The sequence below is a fragment of the Bombyx mori genome, chromosome 10 (assembly GCF_030269925.1).
Source record: "Bombyx mori chromosome 10, ASM3026992v2".
NCBI lineage: Eukaryota > Metazoa > Arthropoda > Insecta > Lepidoptera > Bombycidae > Bombyx > Bombyx mori.
The window spans coordinates 9,294,776-9,321,346 of NC_085116.1; the positions used below are offsets into that span (position 1 = coordinate 9,294,776).

General features: G+C 38.0%; 1 protein-coding gene and 1 long non-coding RNA gene across 5 annotated transcripts; one reads left to right on the plus strand and one right to left on the minus strand.

Annotated features, from left to right (window-relative positions):
- The first annotated feature begins 2,622 nt into the window (after positions 1 to 2,622).
- On the plus strand, positions 2,623 to 26,087 carry LOC100313947 (integrin beta subunit 1). Of its 4 annotated transcripts, XM_021347051.3 has the most exons (18): positions 2,658 to 2,802; positions 2,983 to 3,034; positions 9,947 to 10,271; positions 10,349 to 10,513; positions 12,080 to 12,308; positions 12,919 to 13,003; positions 14,266 to 14,436; positions 16,062 to 16,169; positions 16,822 to 16,974; positions 17,276 to 17,395; positions 18,134 to 18,301; positions 18,892 to 19,128; positions 19,574 to 19,742; positions 20,475 to 20,581; positions 22,150 to 22,288; positions 22,795 to 22,928; positions 23,522 to 23,674; positions 24,444 to 26,087. In XM_021347051.3, exons 3-18 carry the CDS (start codon positions 9,974 to 9,976, stop codon positions 24,507 to 24,509), a joined length of 2,502 nt encoding a protein of 833 aa, XP_021202726.1. In that variant the 5' UTR covers positions 2,658 to 2,802; positions 2,983 to 3,034; positions 9,947 to 9,973; the 3' UTR covers positions 24,510 to 26,087.
- On the minus strand, positions 5,972 to 8,502 carry LOC119629050 (uncharacterized). Its single transcript, XR_005245156.2, has 3 exons — positions 8,371 to 8,502; positions 7,772 to 8,010; positions 5,972 to 6,214 (listed from the first exon to the last, which is right to left on the minus strand). It is a non-coding gene; the product is annotated as an uncharacterized LOC119629050 (long non-coding RNA).
- Positions 26,088 to 26,571: the final 484 nt, after the last annotated feature.

The window sequence follows — 26,571 nt, forward strand, 5'->3', positions numbered from 1 at the left end:
CATGACAGCAATACCAAAATGTCGGCCATGTTCTTCAACGAGAAAGGGCCGAAATGTTTCTCATTGGTCGGACAGCAAGACAGTTGACGACCAACGTGTAGTGTAACCAACCAACATAACAAAAAAAATCGATCCTGACTAAAACCACCTTTTGGAATTTTGGCCAGTAGGTATTTCAGAACTATAAATTTTACACGATAATGAAAGTTGAATAATACTTTTAATACGAGATTACGCTCTGTTGTACATTAACGACTGTGTCGCTCTGGCATGCTACATCTTTAAACACAGCGAGCGAACGAATTAGAACGAATAATGACGAACGTTCCATCCATCCATCATATTTCTGATAAATTGTAGTCTAGTGAACATAAACCTACTAAATGCAATAATTATATTTACATGAGTGCACGAGCTGACGCAAAACGCACCTAGGGTTAAATAGTTACGGGTGCCCTTAAAAATGACAACGTGAAGGCTGCCACCCGCCTTGAGACTTGTATAAATAATCCACAATTTTAGAGTATAACAGATAGAACCCACTTCAAAACGAAATCAATTACTGCTTCAAGGCAGAAATAGTCAAGGTAGTGCTATGTAGCTCATCGTTCGCAGGTAATTACGCAAATTATATTTTAGGTTGGTAGGTTAATTTATTCGTCAAGCACTTCGTCGCAAGCGACGGGTTTGACGAGAACGATGAGCCGTGGATGTTTAAGTAATCGGGGTTAAAGTATGAGATTGCCGTATTGTAGTAGATACGGTACCTACATCGAATTGCGATAGAACTTTCATGGTTTGAATTTTTTGTGGAAAACTTTTTAAATGGTATCTATGTGACAAAAGCATTTTCAAAAGTAAAATTTGAAAGACACTGTGCAAGATTAATGCACAGTGTCTCGGCAACATGAGTGAACATCAGGAGAAGGTGTTGGAAGGTCGTGATGCTGTCCACGTATAATTGTCTATGATGCACTATATTTGAATTTGTATTATGTTCCTTTTACTTTTGATGTGCGGTTTCATTCTGAATTATATTTTCTCAGTCAACACAATGTTTTCAAGTATTTAATTTACGTTTTAATTAATTGCTATAGCCGCTAGTCCACCCTATCACTATGAGGTTCTACTTTTATCGACTTTCAGTTGTTTTTTTTTATTCAGCTTAGACAAGAAAGATGGATGCGGAACTAAGGCTGCTTGTACACCGGAGCAGAGAAACAGAGAAATATTAACCAAGAAGATTTCAAAAATCTCCGCACCTCTTTAGTGGACAGGGAGTTACGAACATAGATATAATTATACACTTAAGTTGCGAACTATATAGTTTAAAAATTCATATAAAACTGGTAAGCGGAGCGGGATAGAGGAACGAGGCCGTGGAGAGGGGAAGCAGGTGTGGGCGCGGGTGCAGGGCGCTGAGGGCGCGCTCGCAGTGTGAACTCATAGATTATACACTTAAGGAACGTAGAGCTAGCATATTCTAGTGTGGACTGTAAAACTAGAAACATTTATTTAGAAACATTTTAGAATTAACTTATAAGCTATGATTGAGTATCGAAATGTATGAGGTAGGTATGTCAGCTGTCAAATCTGTTTGAAATCTTTATGTGCACAAGCATGTTAAAATGAAACAAAATTATTGGACTTGTTTCTTGGATTCTTCCAGACTCCAGTCCCGTCATTAAATTGGTACTCAATATCAAATTGACTATCTAACATATTGCTTGTTCCACTGTTTTTGATCAGCATGTTCATTTTATTCTAAGTTATTTAGTTTGCATGGCGTACGAGCATACAGCCCATCTGACGGCAATTAATCACCGTCACTTATGAGCGTCAGTAGCCTAGGTCACTTTCGAGTTACGGCTATGACTTTATTGTTAAAGACTCGATTTATAAAATTGATGACTATCTTTGGATCGTTGATGTGGTGCGCCCGGTCCTCGTGGACTGGGTAAACCACGACCAGCCATATCTCACCTTCCAGCTGATGGTGGCTAACTAGCAATAGGTATTTCGGCGAGTATCCACATAGAGCCATCCGAAGGAGATCGCAATGGAGTGCCGACATTGACTTTGCGATGAAGACAAGAAAGAGCACATGATCGCGGCGTGCCCGCCTGCGAAGAGCAGCATTGTGACCTCATCGCGTGTATAAGACCGGACTCTAAGAGGTGATTTCCTCGGATGAGGCCGTGTGACGTGCTACCGGTACTTTTACGCACCACACCATTTTGGCGAGTGCCCAGTTGCTGATGTTGCACATCTAGATCTATGTAATGTTGACCGCGGTATACTTTAATGTTAAGTCTGCAAGCTCAGGCCGTTTTCCAATTACAGCCCAAGAGCGCATTATGCGGCATAATGCTCAACTAAGCTTCAGCATAATTCGGCATTGTGCGTCACTGAGTCGCATTATGCTCTGTAATTAAACATTACTTAAGTAGTTTTCCAATTACAGAGCATAATGCGACTCAGTGACGCACAATGCCGAATTATGCTGAAGCTTAGTTGAGCATTATGCCGCATAATGCGCTCTTGGGCTGTAATTGGAAAACGGCCTGAGCTTGCAGAGCTAGAATCGATTCAAAGAGTCGAAGGACATCCCGAACTCTATTGATGAGCATAGACAATACTCAATACAGAGTTAAATAAAGAGCTATTAGGATTAGCGAATAGCGAGCGAGTGTCCGAAATAGAATATGTTGTGCCTTCCTATTGAAAATAAAATGCTTTCGATAGCTTAAAAAAGTTAATAGGGTTTGTTTACCAATGTATTTACGAACACATTTAAGACTGGTAAGTTGGAAGTGTTTTTCATGTTACAAACTTTAATGTTGAAACAATACAATCTTAATATTAGTCTTTAATAACTGGTTTTCTTATTTCGCGTAAATATTAAAGTTTTATACTAATTTCCGTTGGAGCAGTAACAAATTATTATCTAACACATAATTTTTATGTAGCATTTTATTCCAGCTCTCTATAAAAGGGGAATTTCACTATCAAAATATTTAGGTCACTACAAAAAGTAAGTAATGGGTCACTTGTTTACAAAGCTATCGTAGTAGAACATATTAAAGAGGGGATCGTAGTAGAACATATTAAAGAGGGGGTCTCAGTTACATACCGTCTGAAATCTGGAAGGTTGCTACCTTTCAGATTACCATAGTTATCAACTTCAAGTTTGATAGCTACTTCTATGCTATCCATTTATGTATGATAGACCAGATGTGCACTGCAGTTGCAACCACATTCAATTTTAATTCAGAAATAATGAAACATGTTGCACTTTCTTTGGATAAAGAGTTACTTGTATATGCAGTATCCTAAAATTTTCTATGAATTCATACAATTGAAAAGTTGGGGTGATTCTAGGATACCTAGAGCAGCTTCCTGAGATTTTAATATCATTAGCAAACTTGGATCACTCAAAATGATTTATAAGCAAAGCATTAGTTCACACTTTGGCCATTTCAAAATCTACTGGTTGCTACCAAACAGGTCATAGATAATGTATGATAATGCAAAATAATGATGATATGATAGTGAAAATAATGAGAGTATGAAGAGTGTAGCAATAATTGGTATTAGGAGATCAGTATGTTACCAAATGCTTTCCAAAACTTTTAATCCTGTGGGCAGTGATTAATTGACACTTGATCATAACACTAGTCAAACTAGTCAAACTAGAGTTATGGTGAGCGTCACATGTCAATACTCACATTGAACTCTGAAGTGTTTGCATTAGTCAGGTTCAGTTGAAGTAACTCATTCTCGTGTTAGGCCTTCATTATACTTATCACTTCAATCTGAAAAGTTTCGTTTTATTCTGAACTGATTTTGGCCAGTAGATTCTGCTTGCCAACTGAGAGGACTTCTCCCTAACATTGGAGTATATTACAACATACCCTGAGTCTACACAAAGTTATGCAGCTGCATCATTAGCAGGAATGGAGTGCATATGAAGAGTCCTACACTCACTCACACTCATTGGGTGGACACAGATTGAAGAAGGGATCATTTTCTGCATATAACCGCATTGATCATATCATAGCACTGTCAAAGCATTAGGGTTAATTGGAAAGTTCGGGTACTTGTATGAGTCCGTTATTGATTTTGGATAAAAAATTCTTATGCAATCAGGTGAGCTGCATCTCGGCCCTTTAAGAAATGGGTGGCTTTATTCTTGACCCGCACTGAAGTCGTGATCTCGGCTATTTATTGATTTTACGGCTGGTCTAGGGAATGTATAGGAGATATGCCCTGTCGTGACAAGCGTGTCCGGGCTCAAGTGTGATAAGGACACTGATGCTTCAAGCTCTGAAGCCCGTGCTGTAGTTCTTAGTACTGTTTTAGTAGTTAGCTGTGTAGTTGTAGTTGTGTCGATTGTCAATGTGATTGACACACATTACGGACTGTGGAGACGATACGCGATACGCTCTAACCTTGTGGAGTGGGTGAATCATAATAAAGAGTCCAGCTGAGGCAGGAGCGAATTAAGCGCGTACCTTAAACGTTTGTGGTTTTACGCATAAGACTACTGGGCGGAGCCAGTGTCTACTGCGACAATCGGTCAAATCCAATGTAGCTAGATGTAGCCAAGTACTATTTTTTAAGTAGGTACCGTTCCGTATTCATGATCGATGATATCTGTGATAATAAAATAATATCGTACTTGTAGGTACCACATCTTGCACATTTCTGTCGCAAATGGCAGCACTATATAATACATAGTACATAAAAACAATCGATATTTCAACCCCATGTCTGAAGGTGGGGTGAAATTAGCATTTTGATGTTTATCAAGTCGGTGGGATATATCTTGGAATTAGTTTTCGGTTAAACATAGATATTCTAAGTTTTTTTTTCACTATTAAGTAATGACCCGCGGTCAGGGTCATCCGTGGTTATCGCACTATCTCTTTTGAGGCGGCGTGTGTACTGGCTGGGACGCCGCCTTGGGTCCTGGAGGCGGAGGCGTTCGCCGCTGACTATCAGTGGAGGGCTAACTTGCGTGCCTGGGGCGTGGCGCGTCCCAGCCCCAGTGTGGTCAGAGCGCGGAGGGTCCAATCTCGGCGGTCCGTGCTGGAGTCATCCAGGCGGATGGCCGATCCTTCGTCGAGGCGATTCTTTTTTTTTTTTATTGCTTAGATGGATGGACGAGCTCACAGCCCACCTGGTTTTAAGTGGTTACTGGAGCCCATAGACATCTACTACGTAAATGCGCCACCCACCTCGAGATATAAGTTCTAAGATCTCAGTATAGTTACAACGGCTACCCCACCCTTCGAACCGAAACGCATTACTGCTTCACGGCGGAAATAGGCGGGGTGGTGGTACCTACCCGTGCGGACTCCCAAGAGGTCCTACCACCAGTGATTACGCAAATTATAATTTGGCGGGTCTGATTTTTATTACACGATGTTATTCTTTCACCGTGGAAGTCAATCGTGCACATTTGTTGAGTACTTATTTCTTTAGAAAAATTGGTACCCGCCTGCGGGATTCGAATACCAGTGCATCGCTACATACGAATGCACCGGACGTCTTATCCTTTAGGCCACAACGACTTCGCCCGGTTCTTGTGAATTGGGTGAATCGTGACAGAGGACGCCTCACTTTCCGGCTCACGCAGGTGCTCACTGGGCATGGTTGCTTCGGTGAGTTCCTGCACCGGATCAGAGCCGAGCCGACGGCAGAGTGCCACGATTGTGGTTGCGACTTGGACACGGCAGAACATACGGTTCGAGTCCGACATGCCCCGCCCTCCATCCCCAGTGAAGGGCGGAAGTCCGGCGATTTCCTCCTGACAAAAAAATAATAATTAAGTAATGACTATTATATAAGACTAATATATAATATAAAGCGTATCTATGAAAGATCAAGCACGCTATGAAGCAATTGGTTGAAAGGAAAAATAGCCGAGAGCTAATGCTTGTTTACCCATTTAAAAAAAACTAGATAATGATAGTAAAACGTATGTATACATTACAAAGCTTGTTTAAATTTCGAAAACCCTTATTTAAAAAAGAAAAACATACTAGTTTATGGTTATACGTTTACATGACGTACAGAATTGTAGACATTAAAAGTCTGGATGGCGTCGCGACTGTTTGCGCACAGGGAACGGTCATTGACCCGTTCGATCCACCCTCTACCGTTACTGACGATATATGGATACCTGTGCAATGTAGGGCGTTGTAGACTCCTGTTGGAATATACCGTTTTCTAAGTATGGAATTGAAAAGATTCGTTTTATCTTTAGTTTACAGCGTTATAAAACTAACAGAAGGTTGTACATTATAAATGTTCACACAAGAAATAATGATGTATCGTTTTGGTGCATTTGTCTATCTTTTGAATGCTTCCCTATATTTTTATTCATCCGAGCACCTAACACCGATTTCAACACATTTTTTTAAAAAATCCATTGCCTTTGACGCTTTTTGAGTACAAGACCTGATGACGATGATGTGGTTGATTAATGGTCGCTGATATCCATGAATCACAGCAATCCCAGGACCACAGCTAAGCCGTTGCGACGTGTTCTTATTTATTTCAATCGTAAAAAAAAAATTGTGGTATATATAATGAAACTATGTGTAAGTAAGATGAATATGGTATTAGTCTATTTGAATGTAAGCAGTAGTTGATATTGGTATTAACAACCACAGTCTTTTTTGGTATGTTTCTCTTCATGCAGAGATCGATCAAAGCAAAAAAGCTATAGATTGCGACATTTGTTTTCGTTTAAATAAATAATTATCTATGAGTATCATAACGTCGCAAACGATGGCAGTCTGTGATAAATGAAAAACTTTTTTCTCGACTACATGCATCATAACTTAAGGCCTCGTTCACATTTTACTTAATTATTAATGCGTGTTTAAAATGCTTATATAAAAATGCATCTATAAAATGGAAATCTTTCAATAGCTGCCGTTATCTGTGGATACTAATAATATTATTAGGTATCCCTGCTATGCCGAAAAGAGTCAATAAGTATTTTATATATTTGAGTAACAACAATTTCAAAGTTAAAATAGAATTGAAATATTTGATGAGGCGTCACGTTATTTTTTAGTCGTTTTTTTTGTTCAAGAACAGTAGTCAATTAAAGAAATAATTACACAATGTGAATGAATCATAACTCTAATAGCACTTATTTCGAAGAATTTACTTAACATTAAAAATCGATTTAGTTCAAGTTCTGCAGTAACAAAAAGAAAAGAAATATTTTTTATTTCGGCAAACCCTTCGTACTTATCACGTAAGTTCGCACTCAATAACCATGTCGGCTGGTTTGCGCCAATGTGTCATACGGGAGCGTAGACCCCGCGCGTTATCTTTTGTTAAATTGTCTTACATTGGACACAGTGCAAACACATCAAAGGAAAAACAAAATTGTTATTTTTATTTAATTCCGAGCATTTTTTCATATTTAGCTACCTTTTAAACCTTCTCTGGACTTCTACAAATAATTCAAGACCAAAATTAGTCAAATCGGTCCAGCCGTTCTCGAGTTTTAGCGAGACTAAGGAACAGCAATTCATTTTTATAGATAGAAGATAGATAATAAGCTCTACCATAATAAACATTTAATAAAATCGAGAATTATTTGTTCATGGCTATAGATGGCTATAGATTATTTGTTCATGGCTGATCAAAACGATATGACAAATAATGATTAATTTGTATCAAAACAAGGAGCTATACCTGAATACTTTCATAATATTAATTTGAATCATCTTTATAATATACTCACGGTCGACGACTAATGACGTAATTGCGCCACACTCAGAATTCTGTAGTACATATCGAGTATGTTTGGCGAGGTGTTAATTAAAGATGGCATATCAGTGCAGCAACCATTGCTTTACCTTAACCTTATTCGAGTCAGTTTTCGTTTTTGTATATGCACACAGACGGCGCCTTCCACTCCATGCTATAATGACATTGTCGTTGCCAATATAACGAAATAAGATTGACAGAATCTCAACGGTACTGCAATGAAAGAATGGATATGATTTTGACGAACACCGCTAACTTATTAGACAATATTAACAAAAAAATGCATTAACAATTTCGGTTTGATATATTGTTTGTGTGCACGGTATTTTAACCTTGTTTCCATGTGACCATTTCGGCCGCAAATAACGACCTTTTTAGAGTAGTAGATAAGACAAAATAAATGTAATTTAGGTTTTGGTTCAAGTTTCGAAGTGGAAACGGCATACTGAGGATTCCAGTAACCCCCTAACCGAATCCATGATTATTTTACGGCCGAAATAAGTGAAACGGTAATACCAATTCCTAGTGGAGGACATTATATGTTTGATGTATCCTTATATTCAAAACACTGACCTAAATCGTTGTTTAAATATCTATGTAGGTCTTCATTGGCAGTCAATAATTTCATAGAATAGTACTCGGGCATTTAAGTTTTGATTCAATGTCGAACGTTCCGAGAAGAACCGGTGACGGCGCGCGTTGTATCACCGCTGACGAAGTTATTTTCTGTTCATTAGTCACTCGTGTATCCGGCGCGGGAGTAAGTCGCGCGCTTTGCACTCCTTAATTTCGAAACAGATATATCGCAGATGTCTATTTGCAAACTTAATGGCACAGATAAGGGTATCTTTATCTCGTCATTGTTCTCATTAAACCTATAAGTGCTTGTGAGAAACGTCTTAATTAATACAGCAAGATTCGTGAACTCTTTTATTTGAGTATATTGTATGTGGTTATTTGATTTTAATATCCTTATGAATTCCAACAACAAATGATTTGTCTTTAAGTATGTGAATCACTACATCGTTTTGTGTTGTTTCGAGAAAATTGGAGTCAAACCACGACTATAGGTAAATATGCACATCTCATATTTGTTTTCGGTTACCTAAATGGATAGTTTAATCTCGCAGTGTGTATGCGTCATGGTCACCCAATCAATGATAACTGCTTAACGTCAGGTGGTACTTTAACTCTGATCATCGGTCTGGTCGTGATCTCCAATAAAAATCTAAAGTTGGAATTTAAAACACAAAGAACTTAATAATCCAAAGTTTAATCATACTTATAACGAGATAAAATAAAAATATTTCGAAATTAAAAGCACTATCAGTAACCAAGCTATAGTTTCGAACTGTTAAAATATATTATTCATTGTACCTAGAAATTGATTCTTATAAATATTCAATTGCATATTGTTATAAGTTTCATACTCAGTACCATTGTTATTGATCTATTTAAGTAGTGCGAACATCTATAGTTGCGCAGACAAAAAGTTGTCGGTAAGAAAACACTATTAAGAATTGCATTTGATTTTGGTTAAGCGTACAAATGCATGTTAGAATAACTCCTAATCGTATCTGTTTCTGGTTTGTTATTACAACATTGGCTTGACAAATGTAGACTGCGGCTGCTTTCACGGTAAAAGAAATTTGTCATTCTCAGATTGAGCCCGTGATCTCACCCATCCGTCCGTGCGTAGCTGGAATAGTCCCCTAGGCTACCAGTCAATAGGTAGGGAAAAATAAAAAACTGAAAACAGTTGTCAGCAAATATAAATTTATGCATTAATTTCATGTTCAGTTTCATTCTTCATTGTGGTAATTAATTCGTTCATTGGTGTATTTTAATTTGTTGTGTTACAGCATAGTATGTTTGGCCTTAGTGGATTTAGTATGCTACATAATGGAAAGCATGTGGGCGGCACATTTTCTTGTCTGGTCCGCCCACAGGGCCACCATCTGGTCGATCAATAAGATCTTGAATGAATGTTAAAAAAAAAACGCCTCGAAACCTACTCCTCTTTAACTTTTTCATACAAGAGTTTACAAGACATACATAATACCTTAATAAACTTTTTTTTTTTTTTAATCATTCCTAAGTTTTACTTTTTTTATTTATTTCACAAGAAAACGGTAAACTTTCATTACAGAATTAGATCTGAAAAAGAAAACAAAAAATGTACATAAAACGAACGAGTTTATTGCTGGCAAGCGTGTGGGCGAGCCTGTTGGTCGTGTGTTTTACGCAACACGCAGAGCAGCTGCTTGCCCAGAATCCTTGCTCGAGTAAAACGACCTGTAGCGAATGCGCTCGGACTCCCAGCTGTGCGTGGTGCTTCGCCACCGACTTCAATGGACCTCGATGTTTTAATCCCGCAATGGAAGGCGGTACCGGTGGTTGCGATGAAGCCTACATTTTCAATCCCGACAATCAGCTGTTTGTCGACCCTGCATATAACAGAGACTTGAGTAGAGGTAAATATTGAAGACACATATATTACGATAATGATAACGTTTATTTGGATTCTTATTAAATATTTACTTGTCTTCAGCAAAGGGTCGCATGGGAATGGCAACAGGCTCGGCAACTTACGAAGAGTCAATGAGCTCTAAGGGAAGTTCATTTGCTGGCAGCGGGAGTGCCGCTGGTGCAGCTGGTGCTGGCGGGAATCTCGTACAAATGAAGCCCCAGAGAGTGAAGCTACAGATGAGAATGAGTATGTCTTCTTCTTTTTCTTGTCCTTGTCCTATGTGTGGTCAGTGCAGCATGTTCACTTTTACCATTCAACTCTACTTAGTCTGGCCATAAATACTGTTACAAAGACAAACAAAAAAAATCTATGGTAAATAACATTTATTACGTTTACAGTGTGTTAGTTTAATACATAAATATAAAACAATTTAAAGTATAAAAAGCTTATTCGAAGTGGTCTCCATTGTCTGCAATACAGTCCTTTAAACGTTGAGGCCAGCTATCAATAGAAGCACGCACTCTTTCCATGGGAAAAAATTTCACTGCCAATCGTACGGATTGTTTTAGGGATTCCGAAATTATCATGGCGTTTAGAGCAAGCCGTACTCTCTAAAACTGACCATAAATCATAATCCAGCGGATTAAGATCGAGACTAGACGACGGCCAGTCTTCAGCAATGATTAAGTCCGAAACGTTCGTTTCCAACCAAGACAGCGTAGACCAAGCTTTATGACCAGGCGCCAAGTCTTGCTGGAAGGACCATTCTTGATTATTGAACATGGTGTTGTTAAGGGGCTTCACTACCTTCTCAAGAATTGTATCTTGATACACTTGTGCCGATGTTTTGATACCTTTTTCACAAAAGTATGGCTCAGTCACTCCTTCATAGCTAATACCCCACCAAACCATCACTGAAGTCGGATAGTGCCCATGTTGCACCCTGTCGACTAATTGGGAAGCTTCCTTAGAGCTTTGACCATAAATACGGTCATTTTGTTTGTTAAAATGTTGTTCAATTGTAAAAAATTTCTCATCCGCAAACAAAATTTTTCTATGACCTCCCTTTGCGTACCGCTTCAGTAGTTGTTTCGATTTTACCACCCTATTCTCTTTTAAATTGTTAGTTAAGAAATGACCAGTACGTCTTTTATAGGCTGCAAGTCTTCTTTTAAAATACGCGAAATGGTTCTAGGTGTTATCTTCATCTCCCGAAATAAAATCTTTTGCTTTCGGACAGGAATTCTTCGAATTCTTTCCCTTACTGCTTTGACCACCTTTTTCGTACGAACACTACGTGGACGGCCAGATCTTTTTCTGTCACAAACAGAAAAGGTCTCATTGCACTTATTAATAGCCCGGTACACAAACATTTTGCTAATACCAAGCGTATGGAGAGTTTTAAAAATTGCATTTGGCTCCATACATACTTTGTGTAATGCAATCACAGCGATTCGGTTCTCTTTATCACCCCACTCCATTTTAATATCGCAAAATATTGTACAATGTATTGGCGCCAAACTGAGAAAACTCAATGAGCAATCATATAAAAAATGTAATTAATGTAATGTAATGTAATAAAAAATTCCAAATTCAAATGTAATATTTTGTTCATTTTTCATTGTAACAGTATTTATGGCCAGACTAAGTATATATAGTACGTCATCTCTGCACTAACATCTTCCTCTCCAAGATGTTCAAGTCGTTTAGGACAACTCCTTTTCATGAGAATGAGTATGAACTATATGAAAATATTATGTTACGATCACTGAATCAAGATATAATTAAGTACTTTTTACTTCTTTTTTTTAGATCAAATGCAAAAGCTTACGTTTGCCTATTCCCGGGCTCAAGATTATCCCGTCGATCTGTACTATCTTATGGATCTCAGTAGGTCCATGAAGAACGACAAAGAGAAGCTCAGTGCTTTGGGCAGTCTGCTCTCGGCGACGATGAGGAACATGACATCCAATTTTAGGATCGGCTTCGGATCTTTCGTAGACAAACTCGTTATGCCGTATGTTTCAACGGTGCCTAAGAAGTAAGTTTGAGTTTCGTTTTCCCAAAATCACTGCCCTTTGACTGCCACGTAGGTCACTGGTGCCGTAAATGGCGCACTGAAGTAATCATGTCGATTTGTATTACTAAGGCGTCAGAATATCAAGCAGACTCTGGGAAAAACGTTTCGGAAGATACTGACAATGACCCTTCTTTTTCTCCACCTTATACTACTAGGTGGGGTCGGCACAGCTAGTTTTTCTCTTACGTTCTCTTCTATCAGCCGTCATCTCAACACTCACTCCTCTCTCTCCTCATATCGTCATTCACCCACTCCATGTCTTCTTCGGTCGACCTCTTCCTCCTCTATCTTGCACTACCATTACCATACATCTCCTAGTTACATGCATCTTCTCTCTACGCATCACATGTCCATACCACGGTAACCGTCCGCTCTTTAATTTGTTAACAGATACTGACAATGAGTCAATTTTTAAAAGACCTAAAAGACTAAAACATCATTAGCAAATAAAAGAAGCCGCTTAGTAACAGAAATCGACATAATTACTTCATTGCGCCATTTACGGTACCAGTGACCTGCATAGCAGTCGATGTGGTAAAGATGGATCGCTTATTGAATTTTCAATTTTCAGTCTCATCTCTCCGTGCGACAACTGCGCCGCGCCTTACGGTTTCCGCAATCAAATGTCGCTCAGTAAGGATACTGACTTCTTTGAAGTAAGTGAATATGATTTAAATACTGTTTTTACTTGTTTAATAAACAGCACGGATGATGGGAAAAACAATTTTTGAGATTCTATGTAGGGATGAGGTTTTGTAATCTGAACTAGCCTTACTTAGCTTTCATTTGGTTTTAGACATTTCCAATTAAATTTTGAAGTTCTCTGCTTATCACATAAGTTCTAAAGTTATAAATAAGTATTTATTGATGGTGCACATAAGATGCTATGTCTTCTGTTTCTGTCAAATCGTTTTAATCAATATGTTGCTCTTCTGTAAAATTGACTTATACTTTGGCCCGTGTGTTTTTTAAATGTGTAATTTTCGCATTTATTAAATCAAGAATAGTTCAATTTTCAAAATTCTATTCGGAACATATGAATTTCATGTTTTCTTCACTTGTAATATCAGCTAATGCACATAATTTTATTTAATCTATGTAATAAAACATATACTGTTTGGTTCTATTACGTATTAAGACAGTGCCATAAGTTTGTATTAAAATTATATAATTGTGATTTTTGGGCTTAGTATGATATGTCGATGATTCTGACGATTTACGAATGACTTCGCTATTTAATAGTAAAAATACAATAAATATGATTTTTTCATTGATAGTTTAAGAAATGGTATTGTGGGGAGACTTAAACGACGAAAGGAAAGATCTTCCACCGAGCGGGTGATATTGCTCGGTAGACCGACGGTCGATTTTATGACCTGGTAACTAAGACCTTTCAAGGTCAAGGTCAAGTCTTATTTTTATTTTAATGACGTAACTTTTTTATATGAAAATGATATTATGAAATGAAATGAAGTTGATTATTATGAAACATGGCCTGAAGTGAAATGAAAACGAAATGAAATGACATGAGATGAGATGATATGGGATGAAGTATAATCTCAGTAAAATGGTGGTCATTTACTGAAATTTTTTCAGTGGACTTTTTAGAAGATCCCGAGAAGTTACGTTCAGTGGCTTTGTTTCATTTTCCCACATTTGTGCACTTTCACAGATACTAAACAGTTAATAAACCACCGTTATTACACATTTAAATCTGAAGAAACACTAACTAGACAAAATAAAACAAAATAACACAACTTCACTCCTCGCGTTCCCACCAAAAAGTCCCTGTCAAATATCTTGCGTTTTATGATGGCTACCCGCCACAGTATTTCTATTCTATTTCATCTCTAACCCGCAACAATTTTTTTTTTTTTTTTTTCTTAAATGTATCGTCACTGTTTACATCCTTTATTAGAAAGCAGTCGCACAAGCGGACGTTTCTGGTAACTTGGACGCGCCCGAAGGAGGGTTCGACGCGATCATGCAGGCGGTCGTGTGCCGCCAACAGATCGGCTGGAGGGACCAGGCCCGTCGGCTGCTCGTCTTCTCGACCGACGCCGGCTTCCATTACGCCGGGGACGGAAAGGTAATGTTTTAAATAAATACTCCCAACTTAAATGAATATTTAAAAAAACCCTAATATTAAAAAAAAAAGAGAAACAAGACATGCCCGCTGAGTTTCTTGCCAGTTCTTCTCAGGACGGAGGCTAGTTTTGTGAATTGGCGGTAGTTCTTTTTGACGTTCAACAAGTATGTACTTTCATTTAAGTTGAATAATTTTTTTTTTTTGATTTGATTTGATTAAATAATTCTGATGTTTGTTTAATAAATTATTCGCTGGTAGCCTAAGCCCTCATTCGCACGGGCGTTTTAAAAACGTTGCGTCAAAACTCGGCATTGGCGCTTTTATTATGACGTAATCTGTAACGCCCAACGCTTAGCGCTCAAAATGCAACACTGCGCAATAAAAAAGCGTCGCGTTTTAAAAGCGCTGAGGTATGAACATATACATAAATGCATCTGTTCTATTTGAACGCTTTTTTAATGCGCGCTGAAAAAACTCCCGTACGAATGAGGCCTAAAGGGCTATTCCAGCTAAGCCCGCACGGGTAGGTGAGTTCACGTGCTCAACATAAGAGAATTTGCTAACACTGGCCCTAGCAAGAGCAGTGCTTCACAGAATTTACTAATACGCTCTTGGTGAAGATCTTCGCTCACGACAGCTGATTCGTTCGAAGACATTCGCGTCGTTTTTGCATAGCTCAATTATATAGATATAATAAAATGGAAAATATTTGATTGATATATCCAAAGATTAACATATTTTATTAATAAAGGTTATAAACAGCCCTGAGCGTCATATGTTTGAGGATATATTCCTTTAGCATTGCTGACGCAACCATACATTAAGAATAAGGTGGAGCTTGAGCTCGTTTAGATTAGACAAGAGAAAATATGTGACGTGAAATTTGCACGGTCAATGCTAAAAGTTAAATACATGACTGAGGTCACGAGTAAAATTTTGAATATAAACTAGGTTAGTTTGAAAGTAGTTGGATTAAGTCAAATCGATTAATTGTTTAGAAAAAAAACCTTTTGCAAAAAAAAAAAGAAAAAGCCTTAGCTTTTTAATAAATTATGAATCAATCATTCGCACCGCCCGCCACCGGAGTAGAGTTCATCCATACTACCTGGAGCCACTGCGTTCATTCACAGTGCGTTTCCAGAGGTCTTTTTTGCCACGTACCATCCGACTATGGAATGAGCTCCCTCCACGGTGTTTCCCGAGCGCTATGACATGTTCTTTTTCAAACGAGGCTTGTGGAGAGTATTAAGCGGTAGGCAGCGGCTTGGCTCTGCCCCTGGCCTTGCTGAAGTCCATGGACGACGGTAACCACTCACCATCAGGTGGGCCGTATGCTCGTCTGCCTACAAGGGCAATAATTTTTTTTATTAAATATTTATTTGAATAAACTGAGCAATGTTCTTTTTCTAAACAATTAATTGATTTAAACTCGTTCTAACTTTAGTTTCGCGCTCACTTTCGTTGGACGTCAGTGATTGACGTCACAATTGGATTCCGTGTCCAGGAAAAATGTGTAACGCAGTCTACTTAACACAGGAAATGACGTTACCAATGTAAAAAAAAACATCAGCACGAAATTAATTTAATGTTATTATTATTTACATGATCTATTGATTATTTTTCAGCTCGGCGGTATAGTGCAGCCTAATGACGGCCAATGTCACATGGAAAACAACGCTTACACACACTCGACCCTTCAAGATTACCCCAGTATTTCACAGATCAACCTGAAAGTATGTTCAGTTTTTGCGATTAAATACTTTTTAATTGAAAAAGATATGTGAGTGGCACAATACTCAAATTGATTTTTGAGACAACAATTGAAAGGAATTCACAATAATTTAAACAAACAGGAATATCGAATAAAGTATTTGAATTAAATGTAATACATACTTATAAATATACTAGCTGACCCGGCAGAATTCGTAGTTCCTCAATCGATAAATAAAAGACCTAAACTTTTGTATAAAATATACTTAAAACAAACAAAAGGAATCCGTCCGACGGGGGACACATCAAAGGGAAAACAAAATTGTTATTTTTATTTAATTTCGAACATTTTCATATTTATCTATCTTTTAAACCTTCTCTGGACTTTTACCAATAATTCAAGACCAAAATTAGCCAAATCGGTCCAGCCGTTCTCGAGTTTTAACGAGACTAACGAACAGCAATTCATTTTTATTTATAAATATATTAATATATTTAGAGACTATTCAAATCTGGTGGCGGAAGTAACTGTCAATTAAGAAAAATTGTCTTCTAAATTTAAAAGAAACATTTTGAGATCATTGCAGATGTTAGCCGTACATGCAAAAAACAATATTTTTTTCGTTAAACATTGATGTTAAATTCAGTGAATTGTAATTATAAAAATATTTTCAGGTGAAAAAAAATGCTATAAACGTGATATTCGCGGTAACAGCCGAACAGATCAGCGTGTACGAAGAGTTGAGCAAACACATCGAGGGGTCCAGCAGCGGCATCCTCAGTGAGGACTCCGACAACGTTGTCGATCTCGTACGGGAGCAATACAATGTGAGTACGCTGCTTAGAGGTTTTTTGGGAACATCTAGTATACGAAATTGAAAGATGGCATAAATAGTACCTGCTTATTAATCAAGCTTGAAAACCTGAAATTAAGTTCAATTGAATATTCGATCTCATGCCTCAAGATATACGGCGGCGTTCACGTTATGATGCCCATCGACTCCTGATGTCACATAACATCATTTAAGCAGTAAGCTCGCATGGGAGGAAAAATTAAATTATTTTATTCAAAAATAAAATTAAATTCCTGGACGTGTTATTAACGTTATGACTTTATATTGTTTTACAGAAAATTACGTCAACCGTTGAAATGAAGGACTCATCGAGTGACGCCGTTCAAATTGTGTATTACTCATCGTGTCTCGGCGGCAAGGATCTCGTGCAAACAAATAAATGTGACGGACTCAAGGTACATAATAACATGTCTCATTTAATAAATTCAAATTCTAAATTAATTCTTTTTAATTGATTGTCCTGTTACATACTGATTTAATGTCAAAGTAAACGCTATAATTGGTTCCAAAAAGTCATAGTCCTCAGAAAATAGACGAACTTACTTATTTTACTGGCGGTAGCACGTCTTGTGAGTCCGCCCGGGTAGGTACCACCACCCTGCCTAGTACTGCCGTGAAGCAGTAATGCGTTTTGGTTTGAAGGGCGGGGCAGCCGTTGTACTGTTAAAAGTGAGACCTTAGAACATATGTCTCAAGTTGGGTGGCGGCATTTACGTTGTAGATGTCTATGGGCTCCGTTAACCACTTAACGCCAGTTGGACCGTGAGCTCGTCCACCCATCTATGTAATAAAAATAAATAATGACCTTGGATTTTTTAAATATGAACTTTGATTTATTTTTGATTAACCTAAAAAAAGTACATTAATAGATAATTTTAACAGATTAAATTTAATAGACATTGGGAGCGGTCGCCTCCTTCACATGTGCCATTTAGTAAACCATAAAATTGTTTTGTTAAAATGCTAAAATGTTTCCGTATTAAATACATGTTAATAACAAGATAATGAACATTTATAAAATTCCGTAAAGCAGTTGAATACGCTATTGATGATGGTTTCGATTTGAAACATAAATTTAAAATCGTAAATAAATATGTTGTTTTACAAGAAAGTGTGTGCATTATTTTCCACAGGTCGGAGACATGGTGGAGTTCACAGCAGAGATTACATTGAAGGAATGTCCTAAAGATCGAAACAAATGGAAACAATTATTCGAAATATCCCCTGTGGGTATATCGGACAGTCTACAGGTGGAGTTGGAGTTGCTTTGCGACTGTCCTTGTGAACGGCCGGGACATTTCGTAAGTCACAATTTTTATCCGTAAAATTTTATTTTCTTTTTTAATTTTTTTTTCCTCCTGTATGTTTTGGACCTGTGTATTAATCTTGTTGTCTTGATGTCTGTATGAGAGACGTCATAGCTAATACGCCAAAAGATGTAGATAATAAATACATTATTTATTAATTATACTCTAAATCCCGTATACTACTGAATTCTACTACTACTACTACTACTATCCGTCCCTGTTCCCGTTATCTGGGATCGGATCTCCTCACTCTACGGCGCCAGGCTGATCTGTCCTGGGTTGTCGGTTTTGGCAATTGGACTTTCTTAAGGTTTCTTTCGATGTTTCGCCACCAGGTCGATGGCGGGCGGCCTCTACCTTTCTTTTGTTCTGGCAAGCCCAATGCGACCTGATCTTACCACATGATCTTCGTCCCGTCTCATGATATGGCCATAACATTTAAGGCGATTTTCCGTCATTTTGTCTGTGATTGATGTGACTTTAAAGCTCCCGCGTATGTATTCATTCGGAACTCTGTCTGTCTGTCTGAGATTAAAGTTTAGCTATTGAATTAAAATCGTAAACGCGTTCGATGTCGGCGCCAGGCGTACAACGCGAGTCCGCTGGTGTGCAGCGGCGAGGGCGTGTCGGCGTGCGGCGTGTGCCTGTGCAGCCCGGGCCGCTTCGGGAAGAGCTGCGAGTGCTCCGCGCAGGGCGGCGTGTCCGTCGAGCAGGAGCGCGGCTGCCGCCCCACCAACGCCACCTCCAGCCCGCTCTGCTCCAACCGCGGGACCTGCATCTGCGGCGTCTGCGAGTGCAACAAGATGGAAGACCCCACTAAGGTACTATTGGCTTTGGACGACGATTCTCATTACAACAACGACGAACAAACGAACTCTGGTTGCGAGGATATTGGATTTGAAAAGGCGGCACATCACGAAAACCCTCTTGTCGTGACCGCCGGGAATTACATACCCGATCCTCTGGATCGAATGGTAAACAGTCAACGTCGCCCATAACACGTCATTACGGATCCCCCCGATCCATTAACGGTGCGTTTATGTACCTAACCCGTCGCTTGCGATCAAGGGCTCTACGAGTAAATTAACCCACAGACACAGCCCACTGAGTTTCTCGCCGAAACTTCTCAGTGTAGTGTTAGCAACGTCGTCAGGTTAGCGCCCTATGCGCTCACCTACTTGTTAGGTTACGGAAATATAGCCTCTCAAGACTTATCAGCCTAGGTAAGAAAAAAAAAGAGGTTAAAAAGAAAATTTGTTTGTTAAGGTAATATCGGGCCCGTTCTGCGAGTGCGACAACTTCACGTGCGACCGCTACAAGGGGCAGCTGTGCTCGGGCCACGGCACGTGCGTGTGCGGCAAGTGCAGCTGCGAGCCGGACTACGGCGGGCCCGCCTGCCAGTGCCTCAAGGACACCAAAGTGTGCATGTCGCCAGGTGGGCTCACACTCTCAGACACAGCCCACTGAGTTTCTCGCCGGATCTTCTCAGTGGGTCGCGTTTCCGATCCGGTGGTAGATTCTGCGAAGCACGGCTCTTGCTAGGGTTCGTGTTAGTAACGTCATCAGGTTTGAGCCCCGTGAGCTCATCTACAAACGTTAGGGTTACGCTGAAATAGCCTTGAGAGGCTCTCAGCTTAGGTAGGAAAAAAAAAAAAAAAAGTGGGCTCACTCTTACCCCACCCGATAACCCGTCAAAATCATAATCATATTTAATGTGAGCGACATCTAGTGAAATCATGATGCCTAATTTACCTACTTTACTGATGGTAAGACATCTTGTGAGTTTACTGTGAGCTCGTCCACCCATCTGGATGCGGGAATCTTTCCACGGAAGTGCTTTTGGAAGTGATTTAGTTCTTCGAGACCGCTGAAGCCTTATTTGGGTGCGAATAGTTAACCGCCGTCCGACATTCGGCGTTGACTGTTTTATGGTGGAAAGGTCGAATTCCAACTCAACCCTCCTCTATTGTCATCCGGACTTGGGACCGGCATTGGCAGAGTTAAATCTAGCTCTAAAAAAGGATTCCCTCGCCTTTCCTCAAGACTTGTATTGTGTTGTGTTGCGTGTATTAAAAACATTAGTAGTATCTTGATGTTAGTACCACACCCTGTATAAAAAGTTGGTCGTAATAGGGCGTATTAAAGTTTAGAATTTGTTTGATTATAGAGAACAACAAGATTTGTAGTGGCAACGGCAAATGTGTGTGCGGCCAGTGCGTGTGCAACGTGGACGACGACAAACACTATTCTGGAATGTACTGCGAGAAATGCCCAGTGAGTATACATTTTATTGTTTAATTTGAAAAGTGTGTGTCGCGCCTTCAGCCGCGTCTTTAAACATATGAAGGCACTTGTAGCAATGTCTGTCATGGAATGTAAGAGACTTGACCAAAAACGAGGACTACGCTTAGCGTATGTCGTTAGCGACATGTCCAGAATAACTCCGTACAAATACAAGTTTTAACTGTAGCCAGCGGCTTGGCTCTGCCCTTGGCTTTGCTGACGTCCATGCGCGATGGTAACCACTCCCCATCCGGTGGGCCGTATGCTCGTCTGCCCATAAGGGCAATAAAATTTTTAAAACAAATTTGATCACTCAGTCTGTCTGTCTACCTAGGAAATAAACTCACATGGTGAAAAACCTTCGTAGTTTTCACTACAAACTAAACTAGATAGTTCGCTCTCGGATGAAAAAATAAGTTTTTTATTTTACTCGAGAGCATATTGTAAGGGAAGTTCCCTGCGTAGATTCAGCGAAGCACTGCTCTTATCAGGGCTAGTGTTAGAAAATTCTCTTAGGTTGGGCCCGTGAGCTCACCTACCGGTCCGTGAGTAATTGGGTTGGATTGGCTGCCTGCGACTTAGTTAGGAAAAAACCTGGAGATAAATTATATTTTTTAAAGTCAACTCATAAGCTTCTGAAGACAACTTATTTTCCTTTCTCGAATTACATGATTCGTTTACAGAGTGACATTTGAAAGATATTTTGAGAAAAAAGTTATCACAGACGTATGCAAAATGTCCAGTGACATGTCCGTCTCGATCAATATGTAGTAGAGGCCCTCTTTGGCTTGGTCCATTACAGGTTTAACAAGGTGTTTGGATGGGATTACATTCTATTACGATAGATAACTCAGACTGGTGATGAAAAAAATAATTGTTCATGAGATCCGGTCAAGGTTTATTGTGTGAAAGTCGAACGAATAAAAGGAAATATATAAAACCCAAAACGCGTTAACATAGTGTACAATTTTTTTATGGCATTATTTCAAGAAAATTTATTTAATTAAAATCAATAATTCACCAGTTTATTGTAGTATGAACAACACAGAAAACAGTAAATGGTGTTTTAAAATTCGATTCGTAGCAATTATTTTGATTGAGCTCAATTACGCACACGAAATAGCATCCGTCGTAATACAATCAGTATTATTATATCTATACTAATATATAAATCTACAGTCGTTTTTACGGATGTTCCGTTATAACTACTGAACCATGCATCCGATTGACTTGAAACTTGGTATCCGGGTAGAAAATACATGTATATAATAGATAGGCTAATATTTATATGAGTGTTGAACTCCCTAATAATAATGACAATAAATAATAATGTTAATTTTAAATAACTAGCGAAGCGGGCGAGTACGTCTAGTTATATATAATTACATAGTTATATAACTATCCCATCGGGCTCACAAAACTTTGATTGTATTTGATCTAATTGGGAAAACTATCCGTCGTTCACCCGTTCAGGCGTAGCTGGAATAGCATCTTAGGCTACCGAGTAGGTAGGGGAAAAAATCCGTTGTTGAACATTAAATATATTTCATGAAAAACAGACTTGCCCCGGCCACTGCGGAGACTTCAAAGACTGCGTCCTCTGCGAGGTGCACAAGCGCGGCCCCAAGTACAACCCCGACACGGACGGCTGCGGCAATTGCGCGCTCCTGCCGATCATAGAGGAAGGCAGGATCGAAGGTAACATTAACATCTTGCATTCTTTTTATCTATGTTATTAAAAACAACAATTATTATAATTACTGGTGGTAGGACCTCTTGTGAGTCCGCACGGGTAGATACCCGTTACTGCCGTGAAGTAGTAATGCGTTTCGGTTTGAAGGGTGAGGCAGCCGTTGTAAATATACTGAGACCTTAGAACTCATATCTCAGTGTTCCACCATTTAAAACCAGGTGGGTTGTGAGCTCGTCCAACTATCAAAGCAAAAAAAAACAATCCAAATCAAAAGACTTAAATTAGTAATTCATAGCTTTTAAATTGAATTATTTATGTACATTAGTTTTCTACATAAAGTTTTTAGTATTTTTCAAGTCACCTCAACTGATTTTAACAAAACGTCAAATTTAACAAATTGTCAATTACATTTTACAAAATGGTGGCGCTTTAGTTCCGATTTTAGCCGCATGTTATACTATACTTTTTTTTCTCTTAAATGACATAATTATGATGATGTTAATTTCCGCAGCCAACGAAACTCTCAACGAGCACTTGTGCAGTTTCTACGACGACGAGGACTGTTTGTACGTGTACGTCTATTCTTACCAAGACACTCGGAAAGTGGTCATCAGGGCGCAGAAGGAACGAGAATGCCCTAAAAAGGTGTGTACATTTCATTTTTAGAAGATTTTTTTTATCATTTTTTATATAAATAAATAAAAAAACGTGTGGCACTCGGGAACTACCGCGGTAAAGCTATTGCAAAGCATTTTTTATCAACTTATGCAATCATAATTAGACAATGATAATTTAATATTAAAACGATAATAAAACAAGACCACGCTATATTAAACATTAATAAAAGCAAAACATTAACTGTCCCCTTCACACTCATAAGCTAGACCGCGCGAGAGAGAGATGGCCAGATTTTTCATGATGCGCATGCAGTGTGACGTCACGCCACGCGCTTATTCACAAACACTACACAAGCGCAACGTGTGAATGTGTTGAACGCGAGCTACATAGAAGGCGGAGTGAGGGTGTAAGGTTTTTTTCGTTACGGAATTTCATGATTTCGGTCGCCGCGCTCAAAGCCCGCGATAAAAGCTATTGCATAGCTTAATAATGTATTTCTTCTGTCTCTCGATTTAAAATAGTTTTCAGGAAGCAACTCTCCTTAACTCTTCGTGGTAAACATCATTTTAGTTTGAAAAAATAAATAGTAGTACGAGTGTTAATTTTTTTTATTTTCTTAGGTACCAATCTTGGGTATAGTCCTGGGCGTGATCGCCGCCATAGTGCTGGTCGGGCTGGCGCTGTTGATGCTATGGAAGATGGCCACCACCATACACGACCGACGCGAGTTCGCACGCTTCGAAAAGGAACGTATGATGGCCAAATGGGATACGGTAAGCGACTTTTAATTGGCGTAGAGAGGTTAGATGTAAACCTGTACCATAGACACATACCTTGAATGTCGCCGCTTTCTTTGAGATAAATAACACGGGTCAACACCAAATTTTACTTTGATTCCAAAGCATAAAATTTCGATATTTTAGATCGTAATTAGACGGAAAAAAAATACATGGCATGTAACAGTTTGCTTTGAACTTTAATAAATTGACCACATATGAAACAAAATGCATCAGCATCGTATTTACACTTTTGTGAAATTTTAAGATTTTCTGGGCTTGTACGAAACACCTGATCGTTGTTTATGACTCGAGTGTCATCTAGTGGCACTGTGTAAACGTAAACACCCCACTCTCATAGCGCGATTTTTTTGAAAGTATTAAAATTAATTAAAATTTATAAAAAAAATTAAAAATGAGTATTATTACTATAACTATCACAAAAGCAAACCATATACCAAAAAAAGGTATTTTATTTTCGTTTTTGTGAATAATTAACCGGAAAAACCTACTATAAACGTTACGACAAAGAACGAATTTTTTTTTGTAGAGTTGTGTAATTAGTCTGAAGTCTCAAATTTAGCGTCTGTGTAACGGTTGATCTGCGCGTCAGACCGGAACGTCACTAGACTACAACAATTATACCAATCCGCATGGGCAGAAATCAATATTTTATGTTATATATTAATTTCTCATATATGATAATTTAATTTTGATTCTTAACATAAACATTGTTTTGTAATAAATATGTGGTGTTTTTTTTCAGGGCGAGAATCCGATTTACAAGCAAGCGACGTCGACGTTCAAGAATCCAACTTACGCCGGAAAATAAAAGTGTGCCTTCGTAAACTGTTCTTTTGTATTTTATGTACTAATACAAAATGATAGGATGTAAATGTTCAATTACGATCTTTATTCCGAGCGCCATACATTTCTAGTATTTTTATAGTGACGTATAGCTGAAGCTTTTAGATGCCGGCGAACATCAAAAGAGTTGCCTTAAAAGTGTGCCTTTAAAGAAATGTCGTTTTTATATTTAATCTGTGCCTTACTGTCTATTCGTTTCCTGTAGGAAAAACTATTGCTTTCATGACTAATGTATTGTATATTCATTAATATACAGAATATAAGGTAAATATTCCAGAAATAATAGTAAAAAAAATTGGTATGTTAACCTAAACTGAATAATATTTTGCTATGATATAAGTATGAAGCAAACGTCCCGTATCACACGAGGTCACTGACCCCGTGCGACATCTTATTTTGTACTGTTAAGTTCCGTGAAATAATAAAACGTAAAATATTAAATCGATAATGATTTTAATGTTATCAACAACACTGTTCGTGTTCTTTTTTTTTCGGGAAAATTTACTTTACACGTGACTTGTTCAAAAGAAAAGAAAATCTAGTCTTAAAGCTACTTTATACATATACAGTATACTGTACTGTAAACGTTTTTTTAAATATTGACGTAAACCTCAACAATCTTTGAGGCATGTAAGCGACTATAATTGTACTTATGGTTATTTAATTATTATATACAATTTTTTTCTACCGTGCTTTTGCTTTTGCTGTAGTATTTAATTTGTCGCCAAGAGAGGTCTTTATCTCATTACATTTTAATAAACGCTTCTATACTTCGATGTCTGTGTGTGTGTTGTATGAAATTAGTGATTAGTCTGCACAAAATTAATTTATATATCATTAAAGTTTGTTACAAAAGAAAAAAGAAATCCTTAAAATGAAAAATTTAAATATTTTAATTTTCTCAGCGGGTAAACTTTGTATTTTTGCTTCATCACTGCCAGTAGAAGTAGTGATTGTGAAATAAATAAATAGCAAGATTTTAATTATATTTTATATTGCCTGCGAATCTTTCATGATCTTATTACGGTCGTCTCTGCATACAGACGTGGTGAATTAAAATAATGTGTAGTGCCATTATATATCGATGATTGTATATGAAAAATAATTAACAATTTTATTATTGTTTGAAACATTTTGGTATAAAATAAAGGTACTTATAAGGTTGCTGAATATTATTTATTTAAAAATATAATTTTTCGACATACGAGCCAACAGCTTGGTCCCACTGCTTGCATACACTTGATATTTTATTTTTATATAATGAGAGATGACTACTTATTATATTATTTATTACATACATAAAGGAAGACAGAAATATAAAATAAAATATGAGTCAGTGTTTGGACATATAAATGAAGCGTTGGCTCAAATGTCGATAAGTTTGACCAGGATCATTTTTGAAATGTTTTAAAAATGTGCTTGAAGAATGCTGCAATTTCCTGCGAGTGATCTATATTTCTTTGTATATAATTTAATTCCGGTCTAATATATTATTATATTTTTTATTATAATGTCTCAGATAGTTAATAAATTTAACACAAAAGTATGTTTTTATTTATTATCATTGCTACGTGAACATGAAAATCAGCCATTGCAACTATAGTGAGACCTCCAGACTCATATGTCGAGGTGGGTAGCGGCATTTACATTGCAAATGTCTATGGGAGCACCAGGTGGGCTGTGAGCTCGTCCACCTATCTATGCAATAAAAAATATATAATAAAACATGATTTTCCGCATAACATACTTTATTTTGCGATGAAATCACCGCCACAAACGCTATAGAAAAACAAAAAAATGTTTTGTAACAGGTAGGCATTTTTATTTCACTATTGAAATTTTACAAATAAAAATATTAAGAGTCCAAAAAAACTGAAATTAGCACATATCATTACAATAGCTGTCAATCGCAGCTTCGCTCTCTTTAATAAGGGAACTTATCCTATGTCCTTTAATGTACTCCTGATGATGTGTATGCAATATTTCGTGATGTGATAATCGCACAAGTAGTTAAAATGTGAAAACCT

Excerpts from the sequence above, each read along its gene's own strand:
- LOC100313947 (XM_012689204.4), top strand. The coding sequence starts at position 9,974 with ATGTACATAAAACGAACGAGTTTATTGCTGGCAAGCGTGTGGGCGAGC. Across the intron at positions 22,929-23,521 it reads AACGAGAATGCCCTAAAAAG|GTACCAATCTTGGGTATAGT; the intron begins GTGTGTACATTT and ends TTATTTTCTTAG. Across the intron at positions 23,675-24,443 it reads TGATGGCCAAATGGGATACG|GGCGAGAATCCGATTTACAA; the intron begins GTAAGCGACTTT and ends GTTTTTTTTCAG.